The following is an 18,819-nucleotide window of genomic DNA, read 5'->3' on the forward strand; positions in this document are numbered from 1 at the left end:
TACTCCATGTAATGATGGACGCGGCTGTGTGCGTGTGGACAAGCTGTGTGACAAAGTACTGGATTGTGCGGATAGAAGCGACGAAATATATTGCATAGAGGTGAGTGGAGAGGCCTTAAGATCTGCTTGTAATGTGGATTGCATACTATGTAAGGAGGGCCAAGATTTGTTAGTTTTGTCAAAATGAAATCGGCTTTACCTTGACAGAGGTTAAAAATTTTAAACGATCCTCCATTATCATAGTATTAAGAAAGTACAATTTACACATAAAATTGCTATAATAAAATCTGCAGAAAATATGTAATTAATTAATTAGGCAGTTAAAAATATATAAATTTACTAGGGTCTACCACGATCTGGAAACTGTTCATCGAAATTCTTCGATTGCGATGACGGCACCAAATGTCTCTGGCCCTCTATGTTGTGTAACGGACGACGGGATTGCTATGACGGGACCGATGAACAGAACTGTTCCAGCGCTAATGGACAGAACAATAATATGTACAAGGTAAATAAATTGGTATTTATTTTTAAAATGGCTAGTTCAAAACGAAAATATACCGATTTTGTTGAAGTTCTCCCGCTTTGTCTAAAACCTAATAAATTATATACTAAAACCTTCCTCTTGAATCACTCTATCTATTAAAAAACACCGCATCAAAATCCGTTGCGTAGTTTTAAAGATAAGCTTACATAGGGACATAGGGACAGAGAAAGCGACTTTGTTTTATACTATGTAGTGAAGAAGAATATTAATAACGTGAATATCTTTCAGTTCCTCAGTATAGGAGTGGACCAATCGTCAATAACCGCGACGAGTTTCCTAATATCCTGCTGGATGGCTCAACAGAACACCGTCATGTATAATTTCCTGCCATCTATAACCAAAGCCGGCGAAAATAATTGGAAGAATATGACTTGGATCAATGATACCGTTTATAGGTATGTTCTTTACATTTATTTTACAATTTTTTGTAGTATCACCTACTATTATGTGAAATTCTAAATTAGCGCAAATTAACTCTTGTGTATTTATATAAATTGTACTTTTGTAGGTTTACTAATTTAGAACCATATACGAACTACAATGTAACGTTTTATATACGGAATAGCGAGTCCAACAAAACTTACGCTTCATTTGAATACGTCAATACTACAACTGGTGAAGGAGGTAAACACTTTTGACAATTTAAAGTTTTTTTTTATTACAAGTGATTCTGTCCAAATATTTTCAGTCTTTATCACGATTTACAAAAATATTTTCAAAGATCAGTCTTTCTGTAAAACTTACATATTTTACTTGTAAACACAATTGTATCTGTATAAAACATTACACTGCTTCATAAAACTATAATTTTATACTTTTTGCAGTACCATCCGCACCGCGTCGCCTCACAGTACGTCAAATGGTCGGCAGTAGAGTGAACCTAGTATGGGACCCGCCCCTTACCCCCCGGGGAGTTATCACACACTATTCCGTATACTATGTGCCCCCACTACCCCCTATAATGAAAGTGGTGCCCGCTACTGAACCAAACGCGACCGTTAGTTACGTGCTTAATGCGTACTTCAAACCGGGAACGAATTATTCCTTCTGGGTAAGTTGTGAATATAGCCTGTGTTTGATGTCATACACTAATGAATTAGATTATCTATATAAGTATTTATTTAAAATTATATATGTATGTTTATCAGCCAAAGCTTAGTATGGAATCAGATAGTGCCGTGTGTGAAAATTGTCCTGAAATATTTATTTATTTATTTATTGTAGTGTGTTTGAAAGGCAATTATTAAAAGTTTTATTATTGATCACAATGATAAGAAAGCAACACACTACACAACATATTTCCTGGGAGGAATTTAAAAATAATGCACATTCACGTGTACGGTATTAAATTGTACTATAAAAAGTATCTACTCTTGTTAACTTATTTTTCTAGTTATAGGGATACGACAAAAAATCATACATGCCGGAAATTTTAATAAAAAAAAAATGTATGCGTGTACTAGAGTACACACGTAAGAAGTGAAACTTCTTTATGACCTTATAAATGTCACGAGTATGGCGTAACGCAAAAATGTCACGCGTACGGCGTAACGCAAAAATGTCACGCGTACGGCGTAACGCAAAAGTTTTTTAAGTTCCTTTTTTTTCATCTATATTGTATCTTTTTTTTTCATAATATTATGTCCATAATAAAGTTATTTCATTTCATATTTCATTTCATTTCAAAAATGTTACACTAAATTTTTGTCCAACCCCGATAAAGAAGTTTCACTTCAAAATAATATTTTAGGTGACAGCATCAAATTCCGCTTACTCTTCAAACTGGACGGACATATCCTACCTAATGTTCGACGACGTCGGTGACGTGGATGAGATAGTTAACGTTAGTTTAGCTAGAATCAACGATACAGCTGTATCGCTTGAATGGCATAAATTGAGAGGCGTCGAGGGATATATTGTGGAAACTACATTGCCGTGGAATTACGCTAAGCCCGAGGTTATCAAGACGAGGATGAATAATGTCACACGTGAGTTTTTTTTATGTTGATAGTGCAATTTATGAAGAAAATCGGTACATAATTATGCATCAAATCTGATTTGCAATTGTTTCTGAGCTCTCCAGATTCGATTGAAAGTATTAATTATTTATACATAATTCATTTCCAATAATTGATAAGAGCTTATTAACTCCAGAAATCACAATTTACAGACATATTAAATTAACACTGTTTTGCATAACTTCAAGACTTTTGCATTTTGCAGTAACAAACCTCCCGCCCGGCGTCCAAATATACGTAGACATAAAAGCATATAAGGACCAAATTATCGGCGAACCGTTTACCATACCGATACCAAAGAGCGGTATACCACATGAAAGGACAAACGTCACTGCGGTATTATTGAAGGAAAAGGGTACGTCGGTACAATTGAACTGGTCCCCGCCGGTCTCTGAGCGGTATAAGGACCAGGAACTTGAGTATCAAGTGCTGTATACGAATATTGCTAACTTCAGGATGCATCCGAGGGAATTGACACAAGGTATGAGAATTTTTAAGTTAATGTCTCTTGTATAAACTGTTCGAATTAATTGAAGTGAGTTTAGGCGCGTTGTGAGTAAAATTTCAATGTCGCGTCATGCCAATACCATCACGTCATGGAGAAGGCGACGATTTTGTATTTTGTTTTGAATGCCAAAGAAGTTTCACTTCTGACTGTTTGACATGTGCCCTTTTTTATTACAATAATATTAAGTCAAACTAAAGTATCTTTGCAAGTTGGAATGTATAAAACAGAATATAATATAATGCCAAAACTTTACACTATTTTAACATACTAAACAATGTTTGTTTTGACATGACATTTTTCATTTGATAATGAAAATTGACATTCCATAATTTCCAGATAAAAAGATAATTTACACGAAGGAAACGGGCATGGTGATCGACGGTCTGAACGCGTGCGAAAGTTACTTGTTCACTGTGGGTCTGCGAAATGGACCTCTGGCGTCTGTTAAAGAGATTATTACTAGGGAAAATGAAAAGTTAGTATGGCTTTTTAATTTTTAAAGAAAAAAAAAATACATAATAATATACTTACGTGACTTTATAATTGTAAGGGCTGATTTTTCAATGCTTGGATAAAACTTATTCATCGAATAATGTATAAAACTACCATTTTAAAAACGTATTCTAATTGTCCGTATTTGACAGTTTACGTGAAATTTAAGAGCTAGCGCGCACGAGCAACTTTGTCTCCGCAACTATTTTGTCTCTCCCATCAATTTGTATGGGGAGTTGCGTCGCTACGTGCGCGCACTTTCATACTAGCCCATGGGTGGAGAGACAAAATAGTTGCGGAGACAAAATAGTTGCGGAGACAAAGTGGCTCGTGCGCGCTCGCTCTTAATATCATAGTGTAATACTTTATTGGACGGATAACTTTTATCCAAGCATTGAAAAATCGGCCCTAAAAATGAATAACATAAATCTATTGTTTGAGAACTAATCAAAAACTAATCAAAAAATAAATTATATTGGTATAAGTTTTATATCCGACCTTACGTATTTTGTTTATATCTGATTGATGTATATCTATGTATATTTTCTTTGTCAGGGCACCAGTTAAAGACCTACACTTTGAATATGATGAAAAGAAAAAGGAGTTGCAAATACATTGGAAGGCCAATTGTGACGTCATTCGTGAGCCTGTCGCATACAGGGTGAGTTACTATGATATGCTTTTTTTTGTTTAAACAAGCGACGTATTTTCTAAGTAGATACAAAATACTGCAATTGAAAGAGATAATTATATGTGTGAAAAAATGGATCCGTTAATATTTTAGATTAAAATGTCTCTTAAAGTGCCATGTTATCACTTGCTAAAATCACGTAGCACTATTTCTCTAGTTTTATCTAGTTTTGTAGACGTTATTTTTTTGTGATTCTCTGGAACTCCAAACGATCGCTATTATTTCACCAAAATAAACGACTCCTTATTCTACCTTGTTATTATTTTTATGAAACTATTGTATTTTACAGATGGATATAACAGAAGAAACGCGCAATGTAACGAGTCGGTATGAACTGAAGCCGAGCAGCAATGTAACGCTCGTGCATACGATGTACAATGTGCCAGTTGGCGGCAGATATTATATTTGTTTACGAGTAAGTTTAATATAAGTTTATATTTATTCTTTATAAATGTATATTCTATTCTTTATAAATTTATAATTATAAAGCATTTGAATGCCATAAAACCAAAAAATATAAATTCTACGAGTAAGTTAAATGTTTTGTAAGATCTATTTCCGAATAGTATTTAATTCATATTATATAACTTTTATATTAACTTAACAAAGTAAGTATAATGAAATCGTGACCGTTGAAATATAAAATGGTAATTATATAATGAATTTTTATCGAGATACATTCATCGCTTTAAAATGTTCGTATTTATAGCAATAAATAAGTCACGTTTTATGTTACTACTTTCTCTTTCGCCTTGCCTGCCTAGTAGAGCAAGCCTGGTCTTTTTAGCCTTTAACTAGCCTTTTTTGACAAAATTTGCTTATTTATACTAATATTATAAAGCTGAAGAGTTTCTTTGTTTGAACTCGCTAATCTCAGGAAGTACTGGTCCGATTTGAAAAATTATTTCAAACTCAAACTCAAACATTCATTTATTCAATTAGACTACTATTTAGTAGCACTTTCGAATCGTCATTACATAAGTATTTTTAACATTTACCACCGATTCGGAAAGCAGTATCTATGGAGAAGAATCGGCAAGAAACTCCATAGTTGCTCTTTTAAAATCATGTCAATATTACATAATATGTAACTTATATCTAACTACATAATATGTATTTCGGTGTTATATAGCCCATTTATCGAGAAAGGCTTTATATCATCACGCTAAGGCCAACAGGAGCGGAGGAAACGGGGCACAGCTAGTGTCTAATAAATGTATTAAATAAATAAAAATGTATGCGTGTACTAGAGTACACACGTAAGAAGTGAAACTTCTTTATGACCTTAAAAATGTCACGAGTATGGCGTAACGCAAAAATGTCACGCGTACGGCGTAACGCATAAATGTCACGCGTACGGCGTAACGCAAAAATGTTACACAAAATTTTTGTCCAACCCCGATAAAGAAGTTTCACTTCAATAAATTTATTACAGACGGCAGCAAAGAACTCGACGCCGCACTGCGGGCACGCACGCAGCGGTATCATTCAGCCGCCGCACGCGGTCGTAGCGTGGCTCTCACCGAGCGGCCATATTATGTTGAGTTGGGATCATCCGCAACACAATGATACGAATAAGTATGTTGCTTTATATGTTGTAGTTAAATAACACGTAAATTAAACGTAAGACGTTATTTATGTAAATCACTACATAGTATAAAACAAAGTCGCTTTCTCTGTCCCTATGTCCCTATCAGAGGCGGCTCGTGACAAAATTTTATGGGTGTTCACTTGAAATAAAACACTGAAAATACATGGTGTAAAACAGTACATTTATCAAAAAAATTACTTATAAAGGAAATACATACGTCTTTCTTTTTGGTGTGCAAAAATATCTATAACTCAAAGCGACAAGACATTCGTAAATGTCTGTTGTTGCTTTCATCACAACCACACAACCACGGTGTTTTCACATAATATTGTTCGGATTTAAATACACGCGTACCTATATGTTTTCGTTTTTGTCGTACATTTTTGCGTAAGGTCAAGTTCAGGCCGTGGCAGTCCCTTAGCTTTCAATTCAAGCCGAATTTGTAACGTTTTAACACACTTTTTAATGAACGCCACATTATAATTGTTCATTTTCACACTCACAAGTAATACTGATAACTACATACTATTTCAACACGTATCTTATGATTTTAATTAGAAACTTCCCGAATTTGCATTCGCGCGCGTGCATTGAAGTTGACTCGAGAGTCGAGTGTTTGTTTATAATATATGGCAACCTCGCGCGCAATCGCTGTCCTGTGTACGGGCGCCAGGCGCGGCGGTAAAAACGAACCGGCAACGTTTGCGCGAGCGGCGCTCCGAATTTTGCTATTTTTCCATAGAAAATCTTCTGTTTCACGCGCGCAGGGCACTGGCATACCCTCTCTTTCACTCCTATTGGATTTCCTATTAGGAAATGTACTAAATATTTTTTCATTGGAGCGCAATCGTGAGCGCTCCGCTTCGCGCGTTACTGTATAATACAGTATTATTCAGGTGTATGGAATGATGGATATATTCATTGGTATTGACAGTAGTTTTTTACGATTACGATTGATTTTAAATAGTAATAATTAATATTAAATAATGAAATTAAGGAGTGTGATTTTATTATAATTATTTATGGGAGTTCACTGCACCAGCGCTCCTTAGGGCGAGCCGCCTCTGGTCCCTATGTATGCTTAAATCTTTAAAACTACGCAACGGATTTTGATGCGGTTTTTTTAATAGATAGAGTGATTCAAGAGGAAGGTTTTAGTATATAATTTATTATGTTTTAGACAAAGCGGGCGAAGCCGCAGGAGGAAAGCTAGTCTTGTAATAATACTCAAATTTTTTAATAACCTTAATCGTAGGTTAATTCAATTTACGCTGTAGTTCCCCTTGCAATAAATGTGCAATTTTTTTATATTAAGAAATTATTATGATCTCTGAAATTAAGCTTCACCTTCACAAGTCTCTTTTACAACAATTTTACACCTACTTATACACAACCACACTTATTAACCCATTGAGCCCCAAGCGGCCTGATCGGTCCCAGACACAATAGATTTTCTATTGTGTCTGTGGGTTCCGGGGCTTGAGTTATTAATCAAAATAAACCAAATTTCAGACACAAGTACCAAGTCATAGTGTCAGAAAAGGAGATCCCCGAGGACCTTTTGATCCCAACACCAGATATGACCACAGCGGAGACGGAATTCTCGCCTCTATTAATGAATGTACCAATAATGGGCAAAGGGCCGATGTACGTGAGCGTTCGGGCTGTGACAGACGACGGGTATTATAGCGATCTCAGCGAGGTGCAGACTTTGGAAATGTTGGGTGAGTTAAATGTGGGTTATAGTGTTTCAGGATTTGTAATGGGAATTTTGTGATGGAGCGCGTATGGCTCTATTCTAAATTCTGAATAGTTTTGAAATGTGGAAAGAAACAACTGGGTTGTGGAAAAAACAGACGACATTTCAGATGACAATTTTGTATAGAAAAAATAAATTAGGTTGCTAATTAATTCGTTTCATAGAAATTTCTCCCGCGTTACAAACGGTGATTAACTTTATTAATCACATTTATGTTTATTTTAGTTTATTTTAGTTTATTTATGAATTCGGTTTAATAGCATTTTTTAAAACACTCATTTCCAGATGACCACTAATTGTAATATGATCTCGTCATGGCCATTTGTCACCCATAAACAACACTGGTTGTGTTTGCCGTATAAAATATTAAATTCAAAGAATCAATTATTCGATTCAAACTTAATGGCGGTTCGGAAGTTAGGTGCGAGTGCAGGTGCGCGCAGGTACAGTCAAATTGACAAGACCGCTGATACCCAAAATTGCGTATTGCACATCGGAACGTACGATGTTCCGAGTCGCCATTAAGTTTGAGTCGTGTACTAAATCTGTGCTAAATGCAATGTTGTACAGGTGCAGCAGCAGAGGACACGTCGAGTGCAGCGGGCGCGGTGTGGTGGGGCGCGGGGGCGGCGGCGCTGGCGGCGGTGCTGCTGGGCGGCGCGCTGCTGCACGTGGCGCTGAAGCACCGCCGCCTCAACCGCTCGTTCCTGCGCCTCGCCGCCACGCCGCGGTACGACAGCCGCCGGGGACAGGCCACCATCGACCACGGTGAGTCGTGTGCTCTTGCTTGCTAGTTGCTGTAAGGTGGAGGACACGTCTAGTGCAGCGAGTGCAGTATGCGACGCGACCTAACTACCATAGCTACCACCGACGGTTGAGTTCTTGTATACCGGTATCGCCATTCAATGGGCCTTGGAGGAAAAGCGCTTGAAATACAGGAGATCCATTCACTATCTACTCGGGCATGCGCCTGGTGATTGAACTGACACATTTTTGTGGTTCAAAATTGCAATTTTATTCGGACATTTAATTTTCGCTTAGTTTTGTTTTGTTGAGTTCCGTTCCATTCCATTTTATTTCATCTTCTCGTGGGACAATAAGTTTTGTTTTCTTTAGATTCTTGTAAACATTTAATTTCGTTTATCGTCCGCGTATGTTCAAAAATTGTGGCTAAGATATAAAGCAGAGGTCCTTGTGAGTTTATAGTGTGTTCGTTGGTTATAGTCCGGGATACATCGCCCATTTTTGCAAGTGATTACTATCAAGCTAATTTTTCGTGAGTAGCTTTATTTTGATGAGATGCCCAATAATTTCATGTACGAAACTCTCGATTGTGGTAGCTTACAGAGGTAACAAGGATAAAAATTTTTGATTTGACGGTTCTCAAATATTTATTACGCAATTTGTAGGACAATATGTCTGTTGAATTATATAAGTAATAAATAAGTGAAAATAAAAAAAATCAGCTGGTTAGTAATCATTTATGATGACTTCGTTATCGATACACATTGGAAAGGGGGACTCTTTGATCAAACCATAGATTTTGTAGGACAAATATTTTTTCGAATAATTTAGATAATTATCTTTAGATTGAACAAAAAAAAAACATTCAGTTAGTAATTAATATTTGAGAACCATCAAATCAAAATATTTTATCCTTGTTTCCTCTGGTAGCTACCACAATCGAGAGTTTCGTACATGAAATTATTGGGCATCTCATCAAAATAAAGCTACTCACGAAAAATTAGCTTGATAGTAATCACTTGCAAAAATGGGCGATGTATCCCGGACTATTAGGTTTATAGTCTGTAAATATAATGCATTTTGACAATTCAAAAGTGCTTCCATAAGAATCTTTGAATAAATGTTTGAATTTGTCCCTAAGACGGATTTTTGAACCTTTTCTTGTTTCGGGTTGTAAAATTATGTCTCGATACAAATATTCTTTATGTTATTCCAGTCCATTAAGTGTCCGGATAAAAGTCGTGTCTTTCCAAACCATAATCTGTCTTATACAAGTGACCTTTCTGTTATCGCGGGTCGTAATATATTCGAATAAAAATACCCTTATTTATTCCAACCTTTACCTTTCAGGCATACATAATTTGTATAAAATTAGTTCCGTAGTGTATGTAAGATGGTGTGGTGTGAAATGAGGGCTAATTAAATAAATAAATAATAATCAATTCTAGTATATTAGTTTTTAAGATTTTTCATGCATCGCTGACAATTTTTTCCTTACTTTAGTATTTAACATATTTTTTTGTTATTTTTACAGAAGATGATGACGTACCGCCAATCCACGGTTTCTCGGACGACGAGCCTCTCGTTATCGCGTGAACCTCTCTAATGTGATTTTATTGTGATCTTGTCATTTTATTACACTACCCGCATCGTGATTATTGAAAATGTAAAAAAAGCAAAATTACTTATAAATATTTTTTATCTGTTTTAAAGCTGATCATCGTTTGTCCCTTTCACTCTAAGATTATTTAATGTAAAAATGGGATATAAATGTTGCTGGATTTAAATCAGATTGTGTTAAAGTTAGTGAATAAAATATTATTATTCCAAAACAATAAAATATAGTTAAAATATAATAGCAAAAAAATATCTGTGGGTAGTGTGAAGTTAATTAAATTAGAAGTAACATTTTTTTTTCGTTTAATATCTATGTCACATGCATTTGCCAGTTTTTGTTAGAAAAATAACCAGTATGAAACACTTTAAGTATTATTATTTTATTGCCCTAGTTTGTTCACGCTAGTGGGATATAAATGAATAAGTTCTTATGACTATCGTAGAAGAAATAGAAAGAATTTAATTTAGTACAATTAGTGATTTGTCGTATTTTTTATTATATTTTGTGTTTATGTAAACGTTACGCGGGCTGTAATTGTTAGAAGACTTTTATGTTCTATGTATTTTAAGTTGTAATCATAAAAAAATATTTAAGTTTTTACAGTTTAATAGAACATTGACTCAAGTTCGACACCAAAGATTTCATACAAGTTAGATTTTAATATATGTATTCATAGTCAATACGTATATAAATATAGTGTATATTTTTGGTGATCTTTATAAATAAAATCTTTGTGTTGAACACAGAGGGCGCTGAATATATTTTCTTAGTGTTTTTCATTTAAATTCAATGTTTTTTTGCCTGGATACTAATAGTTTTTTAAAGCGCTCTAGGGTTGTCATAAAACGTGGTAGCTCAGATCTCGACATTCCCTAAGTTTGTGAATTTATTATTTAGTTCCTATAGGTGACACTTGCCTCTTAGCGTTCTTATGACTTTATTTATTTGGATATAAATATAATAAATAGCAAAATTCGTAGGTAATGTAAGTTTTGTATGGATATCGTAGACGTTGCTCATAAATTGAAAGGAATATCTTTGAATAAAAATAAATCATTTGAAAAATAATTGTTTTATTCATCAACCTTTTCCTTTTAGTATATAAAAATACAAAATTTTTCTTAATTTTCTACAGTTACATCTTATCTCTATTCTATATTATTAGTTTTTAGTTTATTAAAAATAAAGTAATAATAATATACTGCAAAGTACAAAGTCTTGTACAATGCTCACATCATCATTAAAATAAAAAACATTTTAAACGACATTCCACACATAAAAACATGTTGTCTACAAGCTTAGTTAACAATATCTTCGACTATCCGAGCGGTCCATTCCAACACAGGTAATGTAAGTATCACGTTATCTCGCCATACAGCGACTCCCACTATGGATTGACGACCATTGTTCATACATATTAACGGACCACCTACACCCGTCTGAAAAACATTTAAAAGTACGTTAATACATTTTCATGCACATAATAGATGATGATGATAGATTTAAGATTTCTTAATTGAACCACAGTTGACAGATATATACTACGTACATACAGTTAGGAAACTAAGCCCCCCCCATGAAATTATGACGTATAGCTATAGGGCTGTTACTTTTTGATATTTAACCGACTTGAAAAATAACGGAGAAGGTTATCAATTCGGCCTGTATATTTCTGTTTGCTTTTTTTCACAGTTGATTTTGTGGTAATTTGGAGATTAAAACCCGTTAAAATACAAAAATGTGTAGCCTAAATATGAATTTACAAGAAGAAACAATCCGAATTAATACAGCTTGTAAAAGTAAATACGTTTTTATCAGTGCTATATTTCGAAATCTAGTTTTGTTATGGACGCCGAAGGCTATTTAATGTACCTAAATTATTTATAATGCTTGATATTTGTATTATACATATATTCAATAATTATTTTAAACCAGAATTTACAATACTTGTATGTAGGTATACCTACTAAATTATTTTTAAAACGATAAATTAAATTAAATCAAAAACACAAAATATGCAAAAATAAATTAAAATTATTATTATACGAGCATAGAACCTCTACCTTTTTGTTTTAGGAAGAAAAAGAAAATAGTTTGACAGGCTTAGTGCTTGACAAAGTGGAGACGCCACGTATCGATAAAAATACAATAATTATAATATTTATCTTTTTCTTCCCTAATATTTACGTAATTATGCACATAAATTTAAACAAGATTTTTTTAAGGTTTCCTTTTTTTATATTTTCGTGCTCTTCTAGATTGCGTAAAAAATAGATGCGATCTTTAAACAGACTGGACTCCTAATAGGTACTATTTGTAGCTATCATTTTGATAGAAAATATGTCAACATAATATAAAACTCATACTGCCATATCTATAGAAATTAAAAAATAGTCTCTTTTCAACTTGTAGTCAAGTATGGTATTTACAAATATATTTATTGAAAGGGCTACAAACTGAAACAATCGATATTTATTTAATGTGAATTGACATCACTTTAAACTTTTTTCCATACTATATTCAAAAATCAAAATCTGTGGATGTGTCACCCGCTACTATCGATCCCCCTCAATACCCTTGTAAACACGCTTGATGGGGGGGAGCCATTTCGAACATTTTGTATGAAGTTTCCTTACTGTATGTATCTGTATATTGTGATTGAACCCTACTATCCTACTAATACGTATATATACCTATACGCGCTAAAGTTTTAAAGAATATATGGATGCCTGTTTGTTATTCTTTCAAGTTTCACACAAAATAAACTAATCGGAACGGTGTGATCGTATTTTAGTTAATGATCTAAGTATTTTAGTCCGAATTAGCACGTAGGCTTACTATTTACCACCAATAAACACTTACATCGCTACTTTGCACTAGGTATATGGATATAAAATATATCGACTCTTGTTTCTGTATAGGTATTTTTAATTTTATAATAAAATGGAATTACATATTATCTCCATCCTACTGAATCTGATTTTTTTTTCAATAAAGTGCGTATATATTTCACACGATACGTGTGCATACTGAATCCATACGCATAACATTTATAACACCATTCACTATTAAAATTACTTCATAATAAACTTTAACAACAATTGAAGTGGGTAAGTAGGTTATTTCCGTGTCGCGTAAACAATAAACATATATAACATACGTAACAGCCGGAAAATCATCAGACAGTTCGTTATGAGTAATAATTTTAACAAAAGCTTAGTAGAAGTTGACGCTTTTTGAATAAAATGTTTCTGGCTATTACTCTCTCTTTTTCATCTTTTTCATTTACAAGAGTATCAGATTTGGTGTAGAACGATCACTGGAACTTATAGTTCCTCAGACGCTTATTACGTAAAAGAAACCTATGCCTACAGTAAATCTGTGACACACTTTAACCTCAGTCAAAAAAATCACGCTGGGGCATTTTAGAACAAATCGTTTAGGTCTATTGTTCAAACAAATATGGAATTCAGCTAGGTATATAACTTATATAGGTACAAGGATTATTTACTTTACTTTGAATATAATATCTAACAGTTACACACTTACCACAGTCCTGGTGGAGTCAACAGAAGCGCAAAATGCATCAGTCGGTAGTTGCACGTCAAGCTTAGCTAACCGAATATTGCAAATTTTCGGCGAAAGTATAAAAGCACGTTGCCAGTGCGGCCGCTGGCGAATGCCTGAAATAAATGTATTCACGTGAGTTATTCGAAGGATCGACGGTTTTTCTAGTTAACCTGTACGTTTGCGCTAAAAGCTAGTGGTTTATTTGTAGAATACATTTAACGCTTTGCGAATTCCTTGTGATGAAAAAACAGACAAAGGATGATATTTAGATAAACTTTAAAGTATTCTTTAGAATCTTCCTTAAAATAATATTTAACGCTTCAGTAATATAAGACATAAAATTAAATACTATTTTCATACCTTCATCGTAACCTCCCCATCCAACGAAGTAGCAGTCGTCGCCAACATGCGGGTCCGACATACATGCGGGTTGCACATTTCTTCCCAAAGTCAACGGTCGTTTCCAATGCTAATAAAACAAATCTTATAACTATTTGATCTGAAGCGGCATTATAATGTCAAAATAAACTATTAACCTATCTACTTAACCACTTCCAAGTCATATAGTGACACAAAATATGATAGTACCTATGTATGATATCTATTGTTTTAATAGTTATAATGAACCTTGCTCTTTATCTTGAGAGATGGTAAGAAAATATCCTTCCTAAAATACTTACTAAAACTGCAAGGTTATTGGATAATTGTCCGGGCTTATATTGTGGATGTGTTATAACAGTGGTAAGACGATGCTCAGTTTTAGCATTTTCTTCGGATAAATCAAAAGCGCCTGTAATAATGCTTACTTCACCAGGAGCGGTTCTACAAAAATATACATATTTGGGTAATTTTTTCGGACCATAAAACTTCAATGTTATGTGCTTATATGTATTTCATTACCTATATAAAATTACTTATCGTAAGCTTGCTTCGAAAATCGAAATCCAATAATTTCTTGAAACGTTATTCGCAGATCGCAAATGTTCAATTTTGATTTCGAAATATCCATTGGAATAACAGCAATTCGATTTACAGAAAATAATAATCACAAGAGATAAATGGGCGAACTCAAATCTCGAAGTGATCCAATTTCAATATTTATTGAAAGCGTTCATAAATATGAAGTAAAACGAATTTAGTAAAATATTTTTTCATTTTAATTGAATTTTTCTATTTCATTTAGCCTACTCATAAACCTATATTATAATTAAATACACGAGCGAATGTTATAAAATCATGATCGTATTGAAAATTATTTTAAACATAGGTATATTTTTATTTGGTAAGGTATAAACATGGTATAAACCTTATACCAAGGAATAGTTAAGTTTCTACACAAATTAAAGTTTAATACAAAGTATGTGGAAGGCTTGTAATATGACGAATATGCATTTAATCTATCTTACAGCAAGCTGTTTTACCCGTAAACACAATCAGCAGCAGTAACAGCAGCCTGGGGATGAACTAGTGTCGCATAACAGAGTATACTCTGACGGCTTCTAGTTAAAACAACCAGCGTCAGCCATGGACTGGTTCCTTTGTCTAACTCACCAGATTCCCTACCTGAAAATAACAGTTTTTCAAAAATATTGTCTTAAATAAATAACAATTTCATGAGATTTTTGCGTGTCTTAATGTAAAAAATAAATAAAATTTCATCCGAAATAATCACAGAAATGTTAGAATATAAAAAGAACTGTATATATGTTATAGTCAAAGTCCGATACACAGTCTCTTCGCGGAAGGACTGGTTTATCCTAGGTTTGGCCAAAGCCATCAGGCAATCCCCGAAATACATTTCAATTTCGTCCTTTGCCTGAAGTATTTTTAGTCAAACCCAGGAGCTCCTAACTTTTCAGTCAAACGTCGAAAGTAAATTATTCTGTTTCGGTTTTGGCCTAGTCAATCCTAGAAGCGACTGCAATTCTCGGTCAAACGTTGATCTGAACATGTCAGGTTCATAATGTCTCTCGCGGACCGCGGTGTTCCGACTAGAAAATTTCCGCCAATCGCGATTGGAAAAACTGTAACCTTACCTATTCCCAGCTTTGACAGAGCCAAAGGAGATGCTCGAAATGTTTTGGGTATCATACAAGATAAAACGGATGATGGTTTATACAGAGTAGGCACGAAACACGGGACAATAAACACACTTTTTTCGAGGAATCAAATAAAAGAATGCAAAGAAAAATTTCTTAAGATCGAAGATGTGCCTGACGTTCGGCTGTCTCTTAAAGAAATCAGTGCAAAGGATTCAAAATTTGGTGGCCAAGGCTTTATAAAATGCCACTGCAATAAAAAATGATCTTCAAAATTATGCAAATGTAAAAGGTCTAATGTATTGTGCAATTCTAAATGTCATAATGCCTCACCATGCCAGAATAAAGATTAATTTTTCATTTTAATTACCTAAGAAATTATTAAAACAATTAACATTAATGCCTCACCATGTCAGAAAAATGATTAATTTTTCATTTTAATTACTTATGAAATTATTAAAACAATAAACATCAAAATTTTAAAAATGTTATTTTTTTATACTTAATCTTATACAAACTAACCTCCGTATATTCCAAAGCATTTATTTATTTATTTTATACTTTATTGCACATCGTACAAAAGGCGGGCCTAATGCCACACGGCATTCTCTCAAAGCATCTCAAATATAAAAGTGAAAATCACGTAAGCTGACCAATCAGGTGTCAGAACTGGCAGAGTTAAGCGGTTCTTAAGACTTGAAAGCTGCTTAAATGATAAAATGCTTCCAAATATACGAAGATAAGACACTTCATACCTATATCGGAGTTTGACTCGTCAAACCCCGATTTAATAAAATTGTGTTTTGACGTTTGCCTGACCAAATTAGTCTCTCCCAGGTTTGACGAAAATTGTTTAGTCAAAGGCCGAAAATTTACATTTGTTTGGGCTTTGACTAAGTCATTCAGTCTGACCTGAGGATTGACCAGTCCAACCTAGGAGCGCCGGAGCTTCGGAGTTTGCCTATAACATATATCTAAATCACAAACCTATATCATAAATGTTGTTATAGATTTTTCCACAATCACTGTATACTTGATTTTCTGCATCAATAAAGTCTTCATAATCGACACCATAACTAGTAAAAGCTTTTGATGGTCTATCGCTCATAGCTGTACTATCTTGGTAGTCATTAACTGTTGAAGTTGCAGCTGTAGTTTTTCGAACAAATCTATTTTTATTTTTTGCCAAATTCAGAAGCTTAAAACCTTGCATCACTTGGAAATCCGGTTTTGACCTAAAACTTATTAATTGACTGGCGGAATTATGCGTATTTCCAATTGACGAAATTGATAACTTTGCTGGTTTTCGTCTGGTTGCAGATAGTAACAAAGGGGTACCTGAAAATAATATTAAATTTTATTATATACCTCATTAAATTTACAACTGTGTAAGCAATCAATTAGAGGTCTGGAAACTTTACCAAGCCTTGGATCAATTGTAGAATATCCAATCGAAAAGTCCCCATCACCACTTTCTTCACCCGTATCACCAGAATCTCCATATGAATAGCCAGTATTTGGTTTAGCAACAGACCAGCCGTGATCGGAATATAAACCGACCAAGCCACCAGGTTTAGGAATTTCAACTGTATAATCGTCTGCATATTCTTTAGGTCCATAATCGAATTTTGAATCATTGCTCTGGTCGCTACTGTCTTTAGCAGGATTTCTAAATTTAGAGTTTTTAATATTCCAGTATGGATCCAAGTAATCTTCAGGAGTAACTATTCTTTGTGTGAGTATCGTTCGGGAAGTTGTTGTTGATAGTCTTGGATTAACTTCTTGGGATTGATATTTGCGCCTCATTAAAGCATTTCTTTGCTTCAAAGCAGTATTTTCTGTATCAGTGTTTGAGCGCTTAAAACGCTTGTATTTTTTAATTTGCATATTGGGAAATAATATTCTCGAAGCATCATACGCTTTAATGGGCAGTATACAGCAAATTATTTGGTCATCACTAACCTTTTGCTGTGATAGGGGTCTGAAACGATTGTTACAATTATTATTAAAAAAAAATAATAATTAAGAAACCTTATAATTTATCGCAGTGTATGAGTCTTACCTTCCATTAAATGAATACGGATTTCCTCGCCTTTTTAAACATACAACAGTTGTTATAAAAGTGCAAATGCTTTCACTATCCATGAGTTTATTATCATTTTTAAAGGAAGTGGTAGTTGTGTCTGGCTTATTGGTTGTTAGGCCATTATTTTGGGTTGAATCAAATTCTGTTTTGTCATCCCACTCCAATGCATTATCATCGGGAAATACAAAATTTAGGACATCTTCACTATGATCTTTATTAAGCGGTGCAGCAGGTGTTGATGAAAAGTTATTAATGGGAGTAGGCACGACTTCATCGTTACTTTTATTTAAATCTTTATTGGTTAATTTATCGCTTAAATTATCATTTATTGTTAAAGAAATAGGTTTAGCCAATGAACTCTGATCTTGGAAATAAATGTTTAGTGTCATATTTTCCGTGCTATTGTTCGAAATATTAGGAGGCTTTTCTATATCTTCATTAGCATCGATACTTACATCGGCGTCTCTAAAAATAATTTTAACACTTTCATCCGTATCGAATTCACTCACGTCATCGAACATAGGCTGCGGCGGCTCTATATTGTACAATTGTGCAACTTTTTCATTGAGCCACCAGAATTCACCATTTAATTGCGATGAAACTAAACCGAATAAAAGGGAAATGTATAATTTCACGAACATTGTTTCGGCCAGCGCGGCGTGGATGCGGAATAACTCTGTTGCGAACTGTGTTGTGTTCAAAAGTTAAGAGTGCAGGATATTGCATGTGTGCACCAATTATCGGGTAATTTACAGTGATTACGGCAACAATTCGTTTGATAGTTCGCGACAATTATGATGGATGCGTGATGTTCAAACGTAGCACGGCGAATAATTTGCGTCCAAGCATTGCGCTACACAGAGATGAATAGCATCAACAATCAGTACAGTTGCGCATATAACCATAGATATTTATAACAAATATGTAGTTGAAATACTTAAAATAAAGATATTATCTTTTTTTCAATTATAGTGGTTATTTTAGAAGCGGCATTCTGATGATATAATTATGTCCTCAATACCTGGTATAATATCTGGTTCAAACTTCAAATGTTATCTAATTATATGGACGCCCTATAAGCCCTAATAACGATAAAATAGAATATTAATAAGTTTAGATATGAATAAAAAAATAAAAGAGAGCTATCGATATATTA

General features: G+C 34.1%; 2 protein-coding genes across 4 annotated transcripts in view; one reads left to right on the forward strand and one right to left on the reverse strand.

The window, feature by feature from the left end:
* Positions 1-10,139, forward strand: part of LOC149486998 (uncharacterized) — a 33,904-nt gene extending 23,765 nt beyond the window's left edge. For all 3 annotated transcript variants that reach the window (XM_089696957.1, XM_089696960.1, XM_089696959.1), the window contains 13 exons: positions 344-508; positions 776-942; positions 1,056-1,171; positions 1,372-1,598; positions 2,298-2,535; positions 2,771-3,046; positions 3,410-3,548; positions 4,121-4,226; positions 4,546-4,671; positions 5,692-5,834; positions 7,360-7,571; positions 8,177-8,374; positions 9,885-10,139. In XM_089696957.1, the coding sequence (XP_089553083.1) occupies positions 344-508; positions 776-942; positions 1,056-1,171; positions 1,372-1,598; positions 2,298-2,535; positions 2,771-3,046; positions 3,410-3,548; positions 4,121-4,226; positions 4,546-4,671; positions 5,692-5,834; positions 7,360-7,571; positions 8,177-8,374; positions 9,885-9,946 (2,175 nt within the window). In that variant the 3' untranslated portion in view covers positions 9,947-10,139. The remainder of the gene's footprint in view (positions 1-343; positions 509-775; positions 943-1,055; positions 1,172-1,371; positions 1,599-2,297; positions 2,536-2,770; positions 3,047-3,409; positions 3,549-4,120; positions 4,227-4,545; positions 4,672-5,691; positions 5,835-7,359; positions 7,572-8,176; positions 8,375-9,884) is intronic.
* Positions 10,140-11,014: 875 nt separating this feature from the next.
* LOC149486999 (uncharacterized) lies at positions 11,015-18,537 on the reverse strand. Its single transcript, XM_089696991.1, has 8 exons — positions 17,640-18,537; positions 16,999-17,558; positions 16,565-16,915; positions 14,960-15,101; positions 14,219-14,360; positions 13,899-14,007; positions 13,518-13,651; positions 11,015-11,407 (listed from the first exon to the last, which is right to left on the reverse strand). Exons 1-8 carry the CDS (start codon positions 18,302-18,304, stop codon positions 11,267-11,269), a joined length of 2,244 nt encoding a protein of 747 aa, XP_089553117.1. The 5' UTR covers positions 18,305-18,537; the 3' UTR covers positions 11,015-11,266.
* Positions 18,538-18,819: the final 282 nt, after the last annotated feature.

The sequence above is a fragment of the Colias philodice genome, chromosome 7 (genome assembly GCF_061535455.1).
Source record: "Colias philodice isolate Cphi_HAF_F1 chromosome 7, ilColPhil1 Martin Lab GWU primary, whole genome shotgun sequence".
Taxonomy (NCBI): Eukaryota; Metazoa; Arthropoda; class Insecta; order Lepidoptera; family Pieridae; genus Colias; species Colias philodice.